Source organism: Gopherus flavomarginatus, chromosome 9 (genome assembly GCF_025201925.1).
Source record: "Gopherus flavomarginatus isolate rGopFla2 chromosome 9, rGopFla2.mat.asm, whole genome shotgun sequence".
NCBI lineage: Eukaryota > Metazoa > Chordata > Testudines > Testudinidae > Gopherus > Gopherus flavomarginatus.
The window spans coordinates 47,633,354-47,647,927 of NC_066625.1; the positions used below are offsets into that span (position 1 = coordinate 47,633,354).

Consider the following 14,574-nt stretch of genomic DNA (forward strand, 5'->3'; position numbering starts at 1 on the left):
TGGTCAGGATGTGAGCTCTCACCCAACAGCACAACACCCCCTACTGCTGGCCAGTGCTGGCTCTCAGGGAAGAATGTCCCCTACTGATTCACCAGCACTCTGTCCTGCAGCAGCACTCTGTTTTGCTTGCAGGTCTCCCATCCCAGAAATGACCCAGCCAACCCTGCTTAGCTTGTGGGAGCTCACAGGAATACAGCTCACACCAGTGTGATTGCAGAGAAAGCCCCATTAAATCACAGCATCCATACCAAGTCCCTTTGGATTAAGGCATGAAAGAGCTGAGCCAACACAGCCTGCTGCAGCAGGAGCCAGTCTCAGCAGGCATCACAGAATAGGCGCTATCCCCCACATCTGCAGCACTGCTGCCCTCAGCTGGCCACCACCACTAACTGAACCATCTTCCGATGGCAGAAGCCCACAGATGGCGCCGCCTGAGGGGAATCGGGGAATCGCAGGGTACGGAGCAGCTACCCAAGCCTAGAGAGGACCCTCTGCTCAGCTCAGCTCTATATTGGTGCAGGCTATTCATGGCTGTAACTTCTGCCTGGGCAATGTGCCTGTAAGTCAACCCACAGCCCTCCTGCCAGCTCTGCGATATTGCTAGCAGCATGCCCTACAGCAAACAACTATCCTCTGCCAAAATCCTCTTCCTTCTAGGTCTCTCATTGCAAGAGTGCGCAACCATCCTGAAAGAGTAACTCAGCATCACTAACGAGGGCAGCGGTCTCCTTTCATACCCATGGCTCCTGCCTTGGCTGTAACGGAAAGGTGCTCGCAGGGAAAGAGTCTGCAGAGATTTTACCCTTGGCTGCTTCTCTGCTGTCAGAGGAATCTGGAGAGCAAGCTGATGTTAGCACACTATACCGGATGTTATACTGACAAAGATTCAAACCAATCGCTGAAGTGACAATAGAGGCATTGGCCCCAAAACATTACTACTGATATTCCACCAGTGCCCAGTGGCTCCAGCTGAGATCACGGCTCCATTGTGCTAGGCGCTGTACAATCACATAGCGAGACAGTCCCTGCCCCAAAGGGCTTACAAGCTAAAGAAACAAGAGACAAAGGGTGAGAGGGGAAACTGAGGCATGGAGCAGGGCTATGACTTGTCCATGATCATCCAGCAGGTCAATGGCAGAGCTGAGAGGACAGTCCATATCTCCCCAAGTGCCAGCACAGTCCTTAGGCACCAGCTATCTTTGGGCATTTAGGGGAACATTCGGAATTATTCATGTTCCCTCCCTGAAGGGTGCATGAACGTGCATGTGTACACACGCACACATGCTCGCTCTATGCTTTGCCCTAAAGCAGTAACCTGATTCTGGAGGAACACACATTGTTCTTTTCAACTCCATTACCACCATTCCAGAACCAACGTGATGTTTCCCATCTGTTCCCTGTGGATGTCTTTCCCCTTCCAAGATCTCATTCAAACAACAGACGATGACACAGCCCTGTGCGTGTGTTCCCACAGGAAGGAGTCCCTGGCCATAATGCCTCAGGATGAATCCAGTTTTGTACATTTCATTGCTCTGCCAGTTTCCCGTCTTGTGGAGTTTGAGTTAGATGCCCATCTACTTCAACCAACTCCACAGGTGCAACCATTCCTTGTCTCTGCAATTCTCCCAGCTGCCTTTCTCTGGCCTCCTGCCCAGCACAGGGGCAGGGTGAGTCGGCACCAATAGCACTTTCCCACCGCACACAGCTCTGCTAGCACAGCTTTTACCAATATCCCCATTTCAAATATGGATTTACAGAAAACAGAGAGATGGGGAGAAAAGGGGATTTAGAAAATATCCATACGTGAATGAGGCCTGATCTACACTCCAGAGTTAGATCGACATAAGGCAGCTTACATCAACCTAACTTTGGAAGCGTCTATCCTACAATGTCGCTCCACCGATGTAAGTCACTCGCTACGCCAACTTAATAACTCCACTTCCACGAGAGGAGTAGCATTTAGGTCAACAGTTAGGTCAATGCAGCATCAGTGTAGACACTGCGTTACTCACGTTGACTTTAGTGCCCTTCAACAGGTTCCCGTAATGCCCTACACTGCCGCAATGCCCCACACTGGTCACTGTTTCGAACTCTGCTGCCCAGCTGCCAGGTATGCAGGAACATGCCCCTCCCCTTTTAAAGCTCCACACATTTTTGAAATTCCATTTCCTGTTTGGTCGGCATGGAGAGTTCACATAGCAACTGCCCAGCTGACCCTGCTGGCTCCATGCAGCAAACATGCTCCTGCCTGGGCTACATATGAGCAGGGGGATCTCCTGGGTCTCTCGGGGGAAGAGGCTGTGCTGGCACAGCTCCAATCCAGCAGTAGAAATGGCAACATATAACAAGCAGATCCCCCGGTGGAAAAGGACTACAACAAGGACCCACAGCAAGGCTGTGTGAAAGCCAAGGAGCTGTGGCAGGCATACCAGAAGGCAAGGGAGGCAGTCACTCTGGTGCAGAGCTGCAGACATGCCGCTTCTACAAGAAGCTGCATGCCATCCTCAGCAGCGACTCCAAGCTCCCCTTGCATACTTCGGGGGGAGCTGGAGACACAGGCCCCGGCAATGCACAGTGAGGAGGAGATGTTGGATAAGGAAGATGAGGAGGAGAAATATGGGGGACAGGCAACCGGTGATCCAGTGGAGAGGCTAGCCAGGACTTTTTTCTGATGCCACAGCAGTCAAGCCAGTCCCTACCATCCAGCACCAGCGAGTGAGATGCAGGGAAAGGAACCTCTGGTAAGTATGCAGTTTGCTTTGATATTGCAGGGACACATCTGTTCATTTACTGTTTTTTAATCAGGCAACAAGAGGTAGTGAAATAAACAGTAGAGGAAGAGTTACTGTCTGCTTCTAATTCCCCTGTACAGCTAGGCAAAGGGGGCCCTGCGGAATGGTTTGTTTATGCACACCAGGATGTCCCATGAAACCTCCACAGAGATCTCTAGGAAACTTTGCAATCTTCTGCCGAAGGTGCCTGGGAGGGTGCTGTCTCGTTTCTTCCACTGCAGCAGGACACTTTCCCATGCCATTCAGCCATTACTTCAGCAGGCGCCATTGCAGCACACAGGCTAGCAGCACATGGACCCAGCCTGCAGCCGGACGTGTGCAGGACCTGTTCTCTTTCAGCCTCCATTACCCTCAGGAGTGAGCTATCAGCTAAAATCACCACCACCTGGAACACAGTACCAGGATTCAGTTCAATTGCCGTATCTGCATCTACTGATCCCTATGTGCTCCCCCACCCTTATTGTCCCAAATTAATCCCTCCACAAGGCAGTACTCCCCATGGCTGGGACTGCTGTCATGCTCTACGAATCCCAAAGGGAAGTGAGAATGTAGTGCTTGTAATGTGTGTGAATCAAGGTGAGCGAATACACTCACGATAGTACCTCCGTGCGCTGTGTCTTTTGCAGCTGGAAATGTGGCCTTGAGATCCCTCCATCCACACCAGCAGAGCGGCTCAGCCAGACAAGGAGCAGAAGAAAAAAAGACGCAGGACAACATGTTCCAAGAGATCCTGCAAGCTCTGGTGCTGCAAATACCGAGCAGAGGGCTTGCAGAATCTCCCTTGCAAAAAGAATGGAAAGGGAGAGTGTGGAGAGGAGAAAAGCACATCAAAAGGATAGAGACACGCAGCAGGACACGATAGCGCTTTTCAAGCGCCAGATGGACACGATGGAGACTCTTATAGACCTTCAGGTCCAAGTCACCCATGCTCACCTCCCACTGCAGTCTATCGATAACTGTATTCCAGAACCGTCCCCCCCCCCACCCACCACCATTGCATTCCACGTATTTTCCGGGGTTGCTGCACTACCCCTACCAAATCAGCAGCCAGACATTCCACCTCTGCGCTCCACCCCGGCAGAACTTTTCTCCCTTTTGCTTCACAGATATTACGAAGTGCAGAGAAGGGAGCTATAACCAATCCTTGAGAAGAGAGCACCAGCAGCCTTTCAAATGGCCAAAGGCACATTCAGTAGTCATGCTGCACCTGTAGTTGAAGCTTTTCTTGCTGCTGTCGAGGTGGCCGGCGCACGGCTTCATGAGCCACAGGAGCAAGGGACAGACTATGTTTCCCAGGATCACTACTGGCATTTCCACATCCCCAGTGGTAATCCGCCAGTTTGGAAAGAAAATCCCTCCTTGCATCTTTCGGAACAGGCCTGTGTTTTTACAGATGTGCGCATCATGCACCTTCCCTGACCAGCCTGCACTGATGTCAGTAAAACATCCAGTGATCCACTAGCACTTGCAGTACCATAGACAAGTAACTTTTTCTGTTGACGTACTCCATGGCAAGACGGTTTGGTGCCAAGATAGCGATATGCATGACATCTATTGCCCCACCACAGTTCGGGAACCCCATTGATAATACAGGTATTATGGGATGGAGAAAACTGCATCGTGGGACATTGACACCAGGTTCCCAGTCACCCCCGAGTGACTCGTTTGCCCCCATGAGGCTTTGCAAACTCTTCCCAAAACACCTTGTGCCAAATGGTGGTTAGTTGCACAGTGGGATAGCCGTGGGCAGCAGATATACGCTGCGGTAGTCTGTGCCTCCCCAAACAGCCAAGCATGGACCCACCCACACTCCGCCCCTAGGCTCCATCCTGCTTACCACTCTGTGGTTCCCCCAGCGCTCTGGGGTTGGGGGCACACCACCCACGCTCCTGGTGCTCCGGGGCTGGGGGCACAAGCCTGGGGCATGAGCTGGAGGCCACAGTGGGGGGCCTCTGGGCTCAGGCGGGGGGAAGAAGGGGAGGGGCCTCTGACAGAAGGGGCAGGGCTGGGGCTAGCCTCCCCCATTCAGTGGTTCACATGCCGCCCATGGTGATAGCTACCCATGGTGCACTGCTCTCTGCATCAATGCAAGCACTGTTAATGAAATGTGGTGTGGACAGGCAAAAGCAATTTAATTACTGTATATCAATGTAACTTAGGTCAACTTAATTTTGTAGTGTATACACGCCCTGGGAGAGAGATGTTAGAGGAAAAGAGAGAGGGAGCAAAATATTTTAAAAGGAGGAAAAATAATGGACTAATTCATGCAAGGGAAACACAGGCAAAGGAAGAGAGTGAGGAAAGACATCACAGAAGGAAGAGGCTCGGGAAAAGCAGTACGCCATGAGTTTTATGCTGTAGGAAGTTCGCTTTAGATCCGGAACTTCTCATGCTAGGCGCTCAGTGTGGTTTAGATGTTTCAAGAAAAAACAAAATCTGAAAATTATCCCAGCTGTGGGGTGGTGGAGGGGGGGAAAGGGGCGACGTCACTCTGGACTTCTACCATCCTGCAGCTGCCACAGGTGTCAGGCAATTAACAGGTACTGCATAGCAGCCACATCAATACTTGCAATCTGGAATAAAGCCCAGTGGAAGATGTGTGTGACTCCTTCTCAGACACTAGATGGAGCCAGAGGTTTGACTTTATCAAACCTCCAGCCATGTCAGGGAATGATCCTACCTCATCTGCCTGTCTCTAGGGTTACCAGACAGCAAATGTGAACAACTGAGACAGTGGGTGGGGGTAACAGAAACCTATATAAGAAAAAGACCCAAAAAATCAGGACTGTCCCTATAAAATCAAGACATCTGGTCACCCTACCTGTCTCTCCCTCTCTGAAAGCCATCTGTGCTAGCCTTTAAATCAAGTGTGGGAAAACGGGACCTGCTAGATCGGTGTAGGCAAACTTTTTGGCCCAAGGGCCACATTTGGGTGGAAAACTTGTATGCAAAGCCATGAATGTAGGCCTTGGGCAGAAGGTTGGGGTGCAGGAGGGAGTGTGGGGTGTGGGAGGGTGTCCTGCGTGCAGGAAGGGGCTCAGGGCAGGGGGCTGTGGTGCAGGAGGGGGTGCGGAGTGTGAGAGGGGGCTCAGGGCAGGGGGTTGGGGGGATCAAGGCAGGAAGTTGGGGTGCGAGTTCCAGCCCGGCGCTGCATACCTCGAGCTGCTCCGGGATGGCAATGGTGTGCAGCAGGGCTAAGGCAGGCTCTCTGTCTGCTCTGGCCCCACACCATTTCCAGAAGGGGCCAGCACGTCTGGCAGTGGCTCCTGGGGGTGGGGTGGGGCAGGTGGCTCTGCCTTATGCTGCCCTTGCCTGTGGGTCCCACCCCCAAAGCTCCCATTGGCCGTGGTTCCCTGTTCTTGACCAATGGGAGCTGGGGGGGGTCAGTGCTCACAGGCAAGGGCAGCACACGGAGCCCTCTGCCCCCCTCCCCTCCCAGGGGCCGCAGGGATATGGTGCCAGCCGCTTCCAGGAGTGGTGCGGGGCCAGAACAGGCTGGATCCGGCCTGCGGGCTGTAGTTTGCCTTCCCCTGTGCTAGATGGTTCGGTACTGTCCAGTGCCCCCTGCTGTTCTGGTCCTCTCCTCCTCCCCCGCCCTCTGATCTGCCATTGCAACCCGTTCCCAACCCAGCCATCACCCCTGCTCCCGCACCACTCCATTTGCACTATTTGACCAGGCCCGCAACTTCCCTCACTCAGCCCTGCCCTACTAAGGTTGCTGGGAACACCCATTGCAGAGGCACAAACCAGCCTGACTCCAAGCCCCCAAGCTGGACAAGAGTCACATCACTGGAGCCTCTTCCCTCAGACCCACACTTCCATGGTGCATCACCAATTAGACAGCTCCTCCTGGACTTGGAGGTGGGACAAACAAAGCCATCTGAATTCAGCTGGTCTCCCTGCCACACAAGATCCATCTTTCGATCTCCTATGACATTGGCAGCAAGCGGGACTATATGACCGAATGAGGTTTCTCCGCCTCTGGATTTGATAGGGCTGCCCCACTGCTGCAGAATTCGCCTTTGCCGATGTTGCTGCACAGGGGTCATCCATGAGAAGGCTGCAGAAGCTCCTGTGAACTCAAGCACGGAGGCCACTAGTGCTACCAACAATACTGGGCCATGGCTCTGGTCCTGCCCTGCCAGCCTCCCCTTGCAGTGGGTGCAGGGGGAAACCAAACAACCTCTTTCCCAATGGTGCAGCAAGAGCTGCTGGTGAGCATGCTTCCCCTACCAGCACCATGTCTGCCTCTGTCCTTTGCTGCCAGAACATATCCCACCCGCCCAGCATGCCCCTCCCAAGAACCGCAGCCAGGTTTTGTGACTCTAGAGAAGTCAAAACCTACCTGAGTTTACACCCAAAGTGGGAAACAAACACTGTCATGTTGAGGTTTCAGCCAGGAATGGAAGCAACTGAAATGAGCCAGAAAGACCATTCTTCTGATAGCCCAGCTGAAACCTGCAGATCTGAGAAGTGTCATGAGAACATCTGTTCTCAGAGACTCCAATAGAATCAATTGCAGGGCCAAAGACTCTATTGTGGTTCATCAGTCCATCTGATGATGGCCAACTCCCCTGACCACACCCAGCATGTGGGTGACAAGTAGTGTATTGCAGGAGCTGATCTGGCCCCTACTGCTGGAGTTCTCACCCCACATTTGCCTATCCCCACCATTCATTCTGCCCCCAGCCTCACCTCTGCTCCTCCTGGGGGTCTCCAACCCTCTCCCAGCCCTGGGAGGGCTATAGAATGGTCCTCTCTGCCCCTTCCAGGCTGGGAGGGAGGGGGGCAGCTCCAGAGGCTCTTCACCTGCCCTCTGCTCCTTCCCAGACTGGATGCTGCAGAGAAGGAGCGGGGGGAAGAGGGGCAGGGAGAGGAACCTTTCTGCCCCTGGTGCTCACAGGAGAGGAGGCAGCAAAGCCACACTGAGCTGCTGGGCTCTTTGCTCCTTCTTCCCCCCTTGTGAGGGCTGGGAGCAGAGGGGAGAGACAGCCGGGCGGGAGGGTCTCACGTCATCGCCAGATGAGCTCCAGCTCCCTCTGGGATCCCAACCCTCACACTACACATCCCAGGAGTCGGTGCCATGGAGCAAGGGCCTGATCCTGTTCCTCACCAAGTCACAGCCCCCACTGACCTCAATGGGAATGGGACCTGGGCCTACAGCAGCCTGTGAGGATTGTAACTCAGGCCAAAGGTCTCACTTGGGGCATTGGACCATCATAGTGTCCTACCTCCCATCCTGAAGAGCCCCACACTGCCCAGCCCCACTCACCGGCTGGAGCGAGCACCAGCAGGCCCAGGATAAGCAATGGGCAGGGCATCTGTGCTGCAAGGCGAGATCCCAGAGCGTCAGTGGGGGGGCAGCAGGGAGGGGAGAGCAAGGCCCCACGTGTCCTTGGCAAAGGGAATCTTCCCTCTCGGCAGGAACTGCCCTGAGTTGAAAAGAAAGAGACAACAATCAGCATGAACTGCCGCGGACAGCAGGGACTCCAGGCTGGGCCCACCAGGAACAGAGCTGAAGGCAGGGCTGAGCTCAGCCCCACCGGCACAGAAGAGTCGGCACATCAGCTCAGCCAGAGACCCGCCTCGGCCTGTGTCCTGCCACTACTTACCTCCCTGAGGGCTTTACACTGCTGCCCATCACCGTGGCATCTGAGCTCCTTCCATGTACAACAGCAATAGCAAGGTCCCTAGTGCACATAATGGACTTTCCGGCACTCTTCCTTCTTGGAGGGGTCAAACTTGGCTTGTCTCCTGCATCGGCTCAGACAGGCCATTGGCCCATACCGCCCAGTTGCCCACTGTCTGGCCATTGGTTCTCCTAATCCAGTATTTCCTGCCTTGGCTGCACCAGCTCAGTGTGGGTGCATTCAGCTCAGGATCCCACCTCCTGCCATGCTCAGTCCAACCACCCGAGATGGCTGTGTGGGTCAGGCACTGTCCTGGGATTCCAGAGAGCTGCACTCTACTGCCTGCTGCCACCGACTCCCGGCACAGCTCTGGCAAGGTCAGCTGGTCTCTCTGCTTTGGGAATAAACAGCCCTTGTCTTGTCTGGGGCAGGGGCAGTCTCTCCTGAGGCGTGTGTACGGCGCCCAGACAAAGGGCCCCAATCTCAACTGGGCCGCTACATGCTACCAAAATGAAAATTATCCTGCCCCCAGCAACGGCCACCGTTACCAGTGATGAACACGCTGCCTCTCTTACCCACATGCTTCAAAGAGGCCAGGCTTGTTCGGCTTCTTTCCCGTTGGAACACGTGCAATGGGACAGACTCCAGCCAGCTTCGGAGCAGCCCAAGGACGAGAAGAGTTACAAGACCTCGGCTGGCACACAGGGACCCTCCATATGTGTTATACACCGCGGGGGGCTTTTACCATTACGTACTGCTCTCCTCCCCCCATTCTCTCTCCTCTCTTTCAGTCTCTGGGCACCACTTTTCACAGCCTACTCCCACAGAGCAAGGACCCATGGGCGGAGTCAGAGGTCTCTCCTCCAGGAGGTAGGGCAGCCAATTCTCATGAGTCTCGTGCTGTCAGTGGCTTGCTCCAACTCCTGGAGTCAAACGAATACAGCAGAATCTCGAAACTACGAAACTAATAACTATGTACTAGAAACTATGAAAAAAATTAAGGGAAAGTTTAAAAAAAATCTTTTTTTTTTTTTTTTTTTTTGAGTCCATTTCTGGCAGTGACAAGCTGGAAAGCGAGACCCCTGAAGGCTCAGAGAGCCAGAAATAGGCTGTTATTGGTCAAAATTGGGATTTTTAAGGCATTCCAGTTATTTTTAGGGGCCCCATCTCAAGATTTGTGAATATGTGGGGCTGGCAAGGCTGAGAAGGGCTAAGCAGGCTCAGAGCAAGGCCTGGCAGCCCTGCTCGGCTCCAGGGTGCAGGGGCTGAGATAGCATGGGAACGTGAGGCAGAACAGTGTGGGCAGTGAGAGCGATGGAGGCGGGGAGAGGCCAGGAGGGGAGCAAAAAGAATCATTGCCCATTAAAGGCTTTGTTAGGCCCATAACGCTTTCCCCTTATCTTTGGGCCAGACCCTGGGTCGGGGGGCATAAGGCAGGGGCAGGGGAGGAAGTTCAGCCTCCCTCTCCCTGCCACAGGACCCATCCCTTTAAGTGCTGCCGGGGAGCCCACAACATCCCTGGCAGAGTTTGCATTAAAAGGAAGGCTCTCCTCCCCTCCCCGCCAAGGCAACCCCCAAGACCTTTGTCCCATTGACACCACTGACAACTCTGGACTCTACAGCTGGAAGAGAACATAGCAAGCCCCAGACCGTGCACAGCCCTGGAGCCAGTGAGGCCCAGCAGTCCCCAGCCCTGCCCTGAAATTGAATAGCCCACTGAAACAACGTACACTGTGATAGCATCCTAGAGCTAGGGATCATGGCCTCACTGCGCTAGGTGCTGTACAGCATATATAAACCGGCTGGTGGCTACCCTGACTGGCTTACAGTCCAAGGGATGGCAAAGGGTACAGGCTGCAGCACAGATGCTAGGATCCACTTCTGCAGAGGGCACTGGTTGCTGCTCAGAGCCTCCCACACACCCTCAGTTAAATGATCCTGGGACGGTTTGAGAGGCCAGCCCAGAAATAATCATGTCACTAGCCCTCCCACAAATCCTTCATCCTGCCTGGCTTGAGCCCTAAGCTCGCCCTGCTAGGGAAGACCTGAGCACTTCATTTTCCCACCACCCTGCTCCTCTGGCCCTCATTTCCTGGGTTAGACAATGCCCTGACACTTTTAGCAACACAAGCGGCCTGTCCCACTGCCTGAGGCCGATGGTCTCTCCTCCTGTTATCCTTCACTGCCACCCTGCTGGATGCCTTGGTTTGCTTTAATTAGATCAATAGGGATTTTAGTGCCACGTGAGGACCAGAGGGAATAAATTACGTATAACATAAAGCAAAGTATGCTAGGTAATTTGGAGAAATTCAAATAGAACAGTGGTCCCCAAACATTTTTGGCCGCACCTCCCCTTACCCGGTCGCCACGAGCCAGGGCTGGGGCCAAAGCTGCAGCTGGGACCATGGCCGTTAGTGGGGCCAGGAGCCAGTGACTGAAGTCGGGGCCAGAGCTGTCGCTGGGACTGGGCCGGAGCAGAGACGGGGACAGAGCAGGGCTGGGAGGCACTCTCTCCCCACTCCCCATGGGGGCTGGCCTAGGCCCCATTGTGCCCCCCCCTCACAAATCTTCCTCTTCGCCCCCTACGGGGACACACCCCATAGTCTGGGGACCATAGTAGTAGAACCTCAAGAGTTACAAACACCAGAGTTATGAACTGACCAGTCGGCCACACACCTCATTTGGAACAAGAAGTAAGCAATCAGGCAGCAGCAGGGACACACACACAAAAGTAAATACAGTACAGTACTGTGTTAAATAGAAACTACAAAAAAAATAAAGAGAAAGTTTAAAAAAAGAGTTTAACAAAGTAAGGATGCCGTTTCTGTGCTTGTTTCAATTAAATTAAGCTGGTTAAAAGCAGCATTTTTCTTCTGCATAGTAAAGTTTCAAAGCTTATTTCTGGGGGAATTCTGTGCCACTGCACAATGCAGCATTTTGCAGAAATTAACATTGTGCACGCAGAATTTCCGTTCCCCCACAGAAACAGGATGCAGTGCTGCTGGCTGCCACTAGGGGACGCTGGACCTGGCATAGCCCAGCTCACACATAGAAGACACTGCTGGGGGGAGAGGAAGAGAGCAAGAGGGTTCCTGGTAGCCGCAATTCCCAGCATGCCCTGAGGGAAGGAGAGGACAGCGCACAGGAAACTCCATACAAGCCTGGGATCAAGCATCAGGCTGTCTCCCACTCTGGATCCCTGTGCTTTGGGAGGAAAGGGGGGGCCCTATGGCTGGGCTCTGGGGAGAAAGGGGATTTGGGAGTATTGACTGGGGGGCACCATGGCTGGGCTGGGAGGGGGGGTGCAAAAGGGGCAGAGAAACAGGAACTGGGTAGTAATAGGGGTTTCTTGAACTCTCTACTCCTGGGGAAAATTTTGTGTGCATCTGTATTGTTACAGACATAGTTGCTGATGAGTATTTTGAAATAAATTACCAAAATAATTGAAACTGGCGTCATTTTGTAGTGTTATTTTGACAAATAAAATTTGCAGAATTCTGCAAATTTTTAAGATATTGTGCACAGAATTTTCATTTTTTGGCACAGAATGCCCTCAGAAGTAAAAGCTGTACTAAGTCAATGCTCAATTGTAAACATCTGAATGTTTTATTCAGAGATAGAAACATTCCAGAGTTACAATCAATCTCCATTTCCGAGGTGTTCGTAACTCTGAGGTTCTACTGTATTGTCCTTGCTGAGATCTCAGCTCTCCTCCTAGGAAGTCGGCAATGCCCATGGGAAGGGGAGAACCTCTCTCAGGTGCTCAGGAGGTGCTCAGGAGACCTCCGCCTTCCAGGAGCTTTGTAGTTTGTTTTGGTTGGTTTTAGTCCTGCTGTGGAAGTGTGAGATGGAGGAGATAGGCTGGAGATCCAGAGGCAAAGGCAGAGCACGTGCCAGTGCACTTTGCCCTGCAACAGCCCTGCTATTGTAGTCCAGAAACACCCCCCCTCATGCTCCCCACAAACACATCCTCTTGCTCTGTCAATGCACCAGACCTGCAGCATCCCATTACTTCAGTCCTAGAGCCCTCACCCAGCCCTATTAATGCACCTCAACCCTGGTCTGCAGTCCCCCGAGACACTGCAGTCCCGGACCCCCACACAGCCATGTCAGTGCACCCACCCTTGAACCCCTGCCATGGAGGCACTTCAGGGGAGGCTGAGAGCACACTGCTCTGCAGCTGCTCTGGGGACAATTGTTGGCAGACAGAGCTAGCTTTGGAGATGCTGCCGTTTACATCGGCGAGAGGGATGAGGATGGCTCCCAGCCACCTTAAGCATCCAGGGGCCCATAAAAAGGTACCACGTAGCTACCTGTTCCCTGTGCACTCCCTCTTGCCCCCCAGCTACAGCCAAGCACAGCTCTGAAGCAGGGTCCGTGGACTTGGGAGTCAAGTGTCAGTAGGTTCGCAGTGCACTTAGGAGAGGCTGTAGCAGCATCACAGAATCATAGATTAGGGTTGTAAGAGACCTCAGGAGGTCATCTAGTCCAACCCCTCTGCTCAACGCAGGACCAACCCCAACTAAATCATCCCAGCCAGGGCTTTGTCAAGCTGGGCCTGAAAAACCTCTAAGGAAGGAGATTCTACCACCTCCCTAGGTAACCCATTCCAGTGCTTCACCACCCTCCTAGCGAAATAGTTGTTCCTAATATCCAAACTAGACCTCCCCCACTGCAACCTGAATCATTGTTCCTTGTTCTGTCATCTGCCACCACTGAGAACAGCCGAGCTCCATCCTCTTTGGAACCACCCTTCAGGTAGTTGAAGGCTGCTATCAAATCCCCCCTCGCTCTTCTATTCTGCAGACCAAATAAGCCCAGTTCCCTCAACCTCTCCTCATAAGTCATGTGCCCCAGTCCACTAATCATTTTCACTGTCCTCCGCTGGACTCTTTTCAATTTGTCCACGTCTTTTCTGTAGTGGGAGGACCAAAACTGGACGCAATACTCCAGTGCTGAATAGAGGGGAATAATTACCTCCCTCGATCTGCTGGCAATGCTCCTACTAATGCAACTCAATATGCCGATAGCCGCTTGGCAACAAGGGCACACTGCTTACTCATATCCATCCACTGTAATCCCCAGGTCCTTTTCTGCGGAACTGCTGCTTGGCCAGTCAGTCCCCCCCTTGTAGCAATGCATGGGATTCTTCCGTACTAAGTTCTGCACTTGTCCTTGTTGAACCTCAGCAGTTTTCTTTTTGCCCAATCCTCCAATTGGTCTAGGTCACGCTGGACCCTGTCCCTACCTACCAGAGTATCTACCTCTCCCCCCAGCTTAGTGTTATCCACGAACTTGCTAAGGGTGCAATCCATCCCATCATCCAGATCATTAATGAAGATGTTGAACAAAACTGGACCCAGGACTGACTTCTGGGGCACTCCGCTTGATACCAGCTGCCAACTAGACATCAAGCCATTGATCACTACCCGTTGAGCCTGACGATCTAGCCGGCTTTCTATCCACCTTATAGTCCATTCGTCCAAGCCGTACTTTTTTAGCTTGCTGGCAAAAATACTGTGGGAGACCATATCAAAAGCTTTGCTAAAGTCAAAGTATATCACATCCACCACTTTCCCCATATCCAGTTATCTCATCATAGAAGGCAATCAGGTTAGTTGGGCATGACTTGCCCTTGGTGAATCCATGTTGACAGTTCCTGATCACCTTCCTCTCCTCCAAGTGCTTCAGAATGGATTCCTTGAGGTCCTGCTCCATGATTTTTCCAGGGATTGAGGTGAGACTGGCCAGCACACATAGGCAGGGCCCCCAGCACAGGTCGCCCCTACAGCTTGCAAACATTTGCAGACTCCTAGCTAGTTTTGGGAACCTAAAACCTCCAAATCCATGAGATTCGACCCAGTAGCGTAGCTAGGGGGGAGCACATTCCCCAAAAGTGGTGCCTTTTTAATTTTTACTCTCACACGGGGATGACGTTGCGGGCTGAGACCTTGTGTTCTGGAAGCGCCTCCTTGCTCGTGGCAGTCAGCTCGCACAGCGAGTATGCCTGTCCCTTTAAACCAGGCAAGAGGGGGCATTCTCATGGTGCCTAGCGGCGGGTGGCTTGGATTTTAAATCCTAGCGGTGAGAGTGAGGCGAGGTCAGCGTAGGGCCAGAGCCGCACAGGGAGCAGGGCAGGATAACGAGCGTGG

At 53.0% G+C, this 14,574-nt stretch overlaps 1 protein-coding gene across 6 annotated transcripts in view; it reads right to left on the reverse strand.

Annotated features, from left to right (window-relative positions):
- Nucleotides 1-14,574, reverse strand: part of CD276 (CD276 molecule) — an 80,777-nt gene that overhangs the window by 32,918 nt on the left and 33,285 nt on the right. For 5 of the 6 annotated variants that reach the window (XR_007776352.1, XM_050968418.1, XM_050968415.1 and 2 more), the window contains one exon: nucleotides 8,065-8,224. Coding sequence is in view for 5 of the 6 variants with exons in the window: in XM_050968418.1 (XP_050824375.1) it covers nucleotides 8,065-8,113 (49 nt within the window). In the remaining variant the exon portion in view is untranslated. Of the gene's footprint in view, nucleotides 1-8,064; nucleotides 8,225-8,404; nucleotides 13,349-14,574 lie in introns of those variants that run through there. The other variant, XM_050968417.1, reaches the window with a different exon arrangement.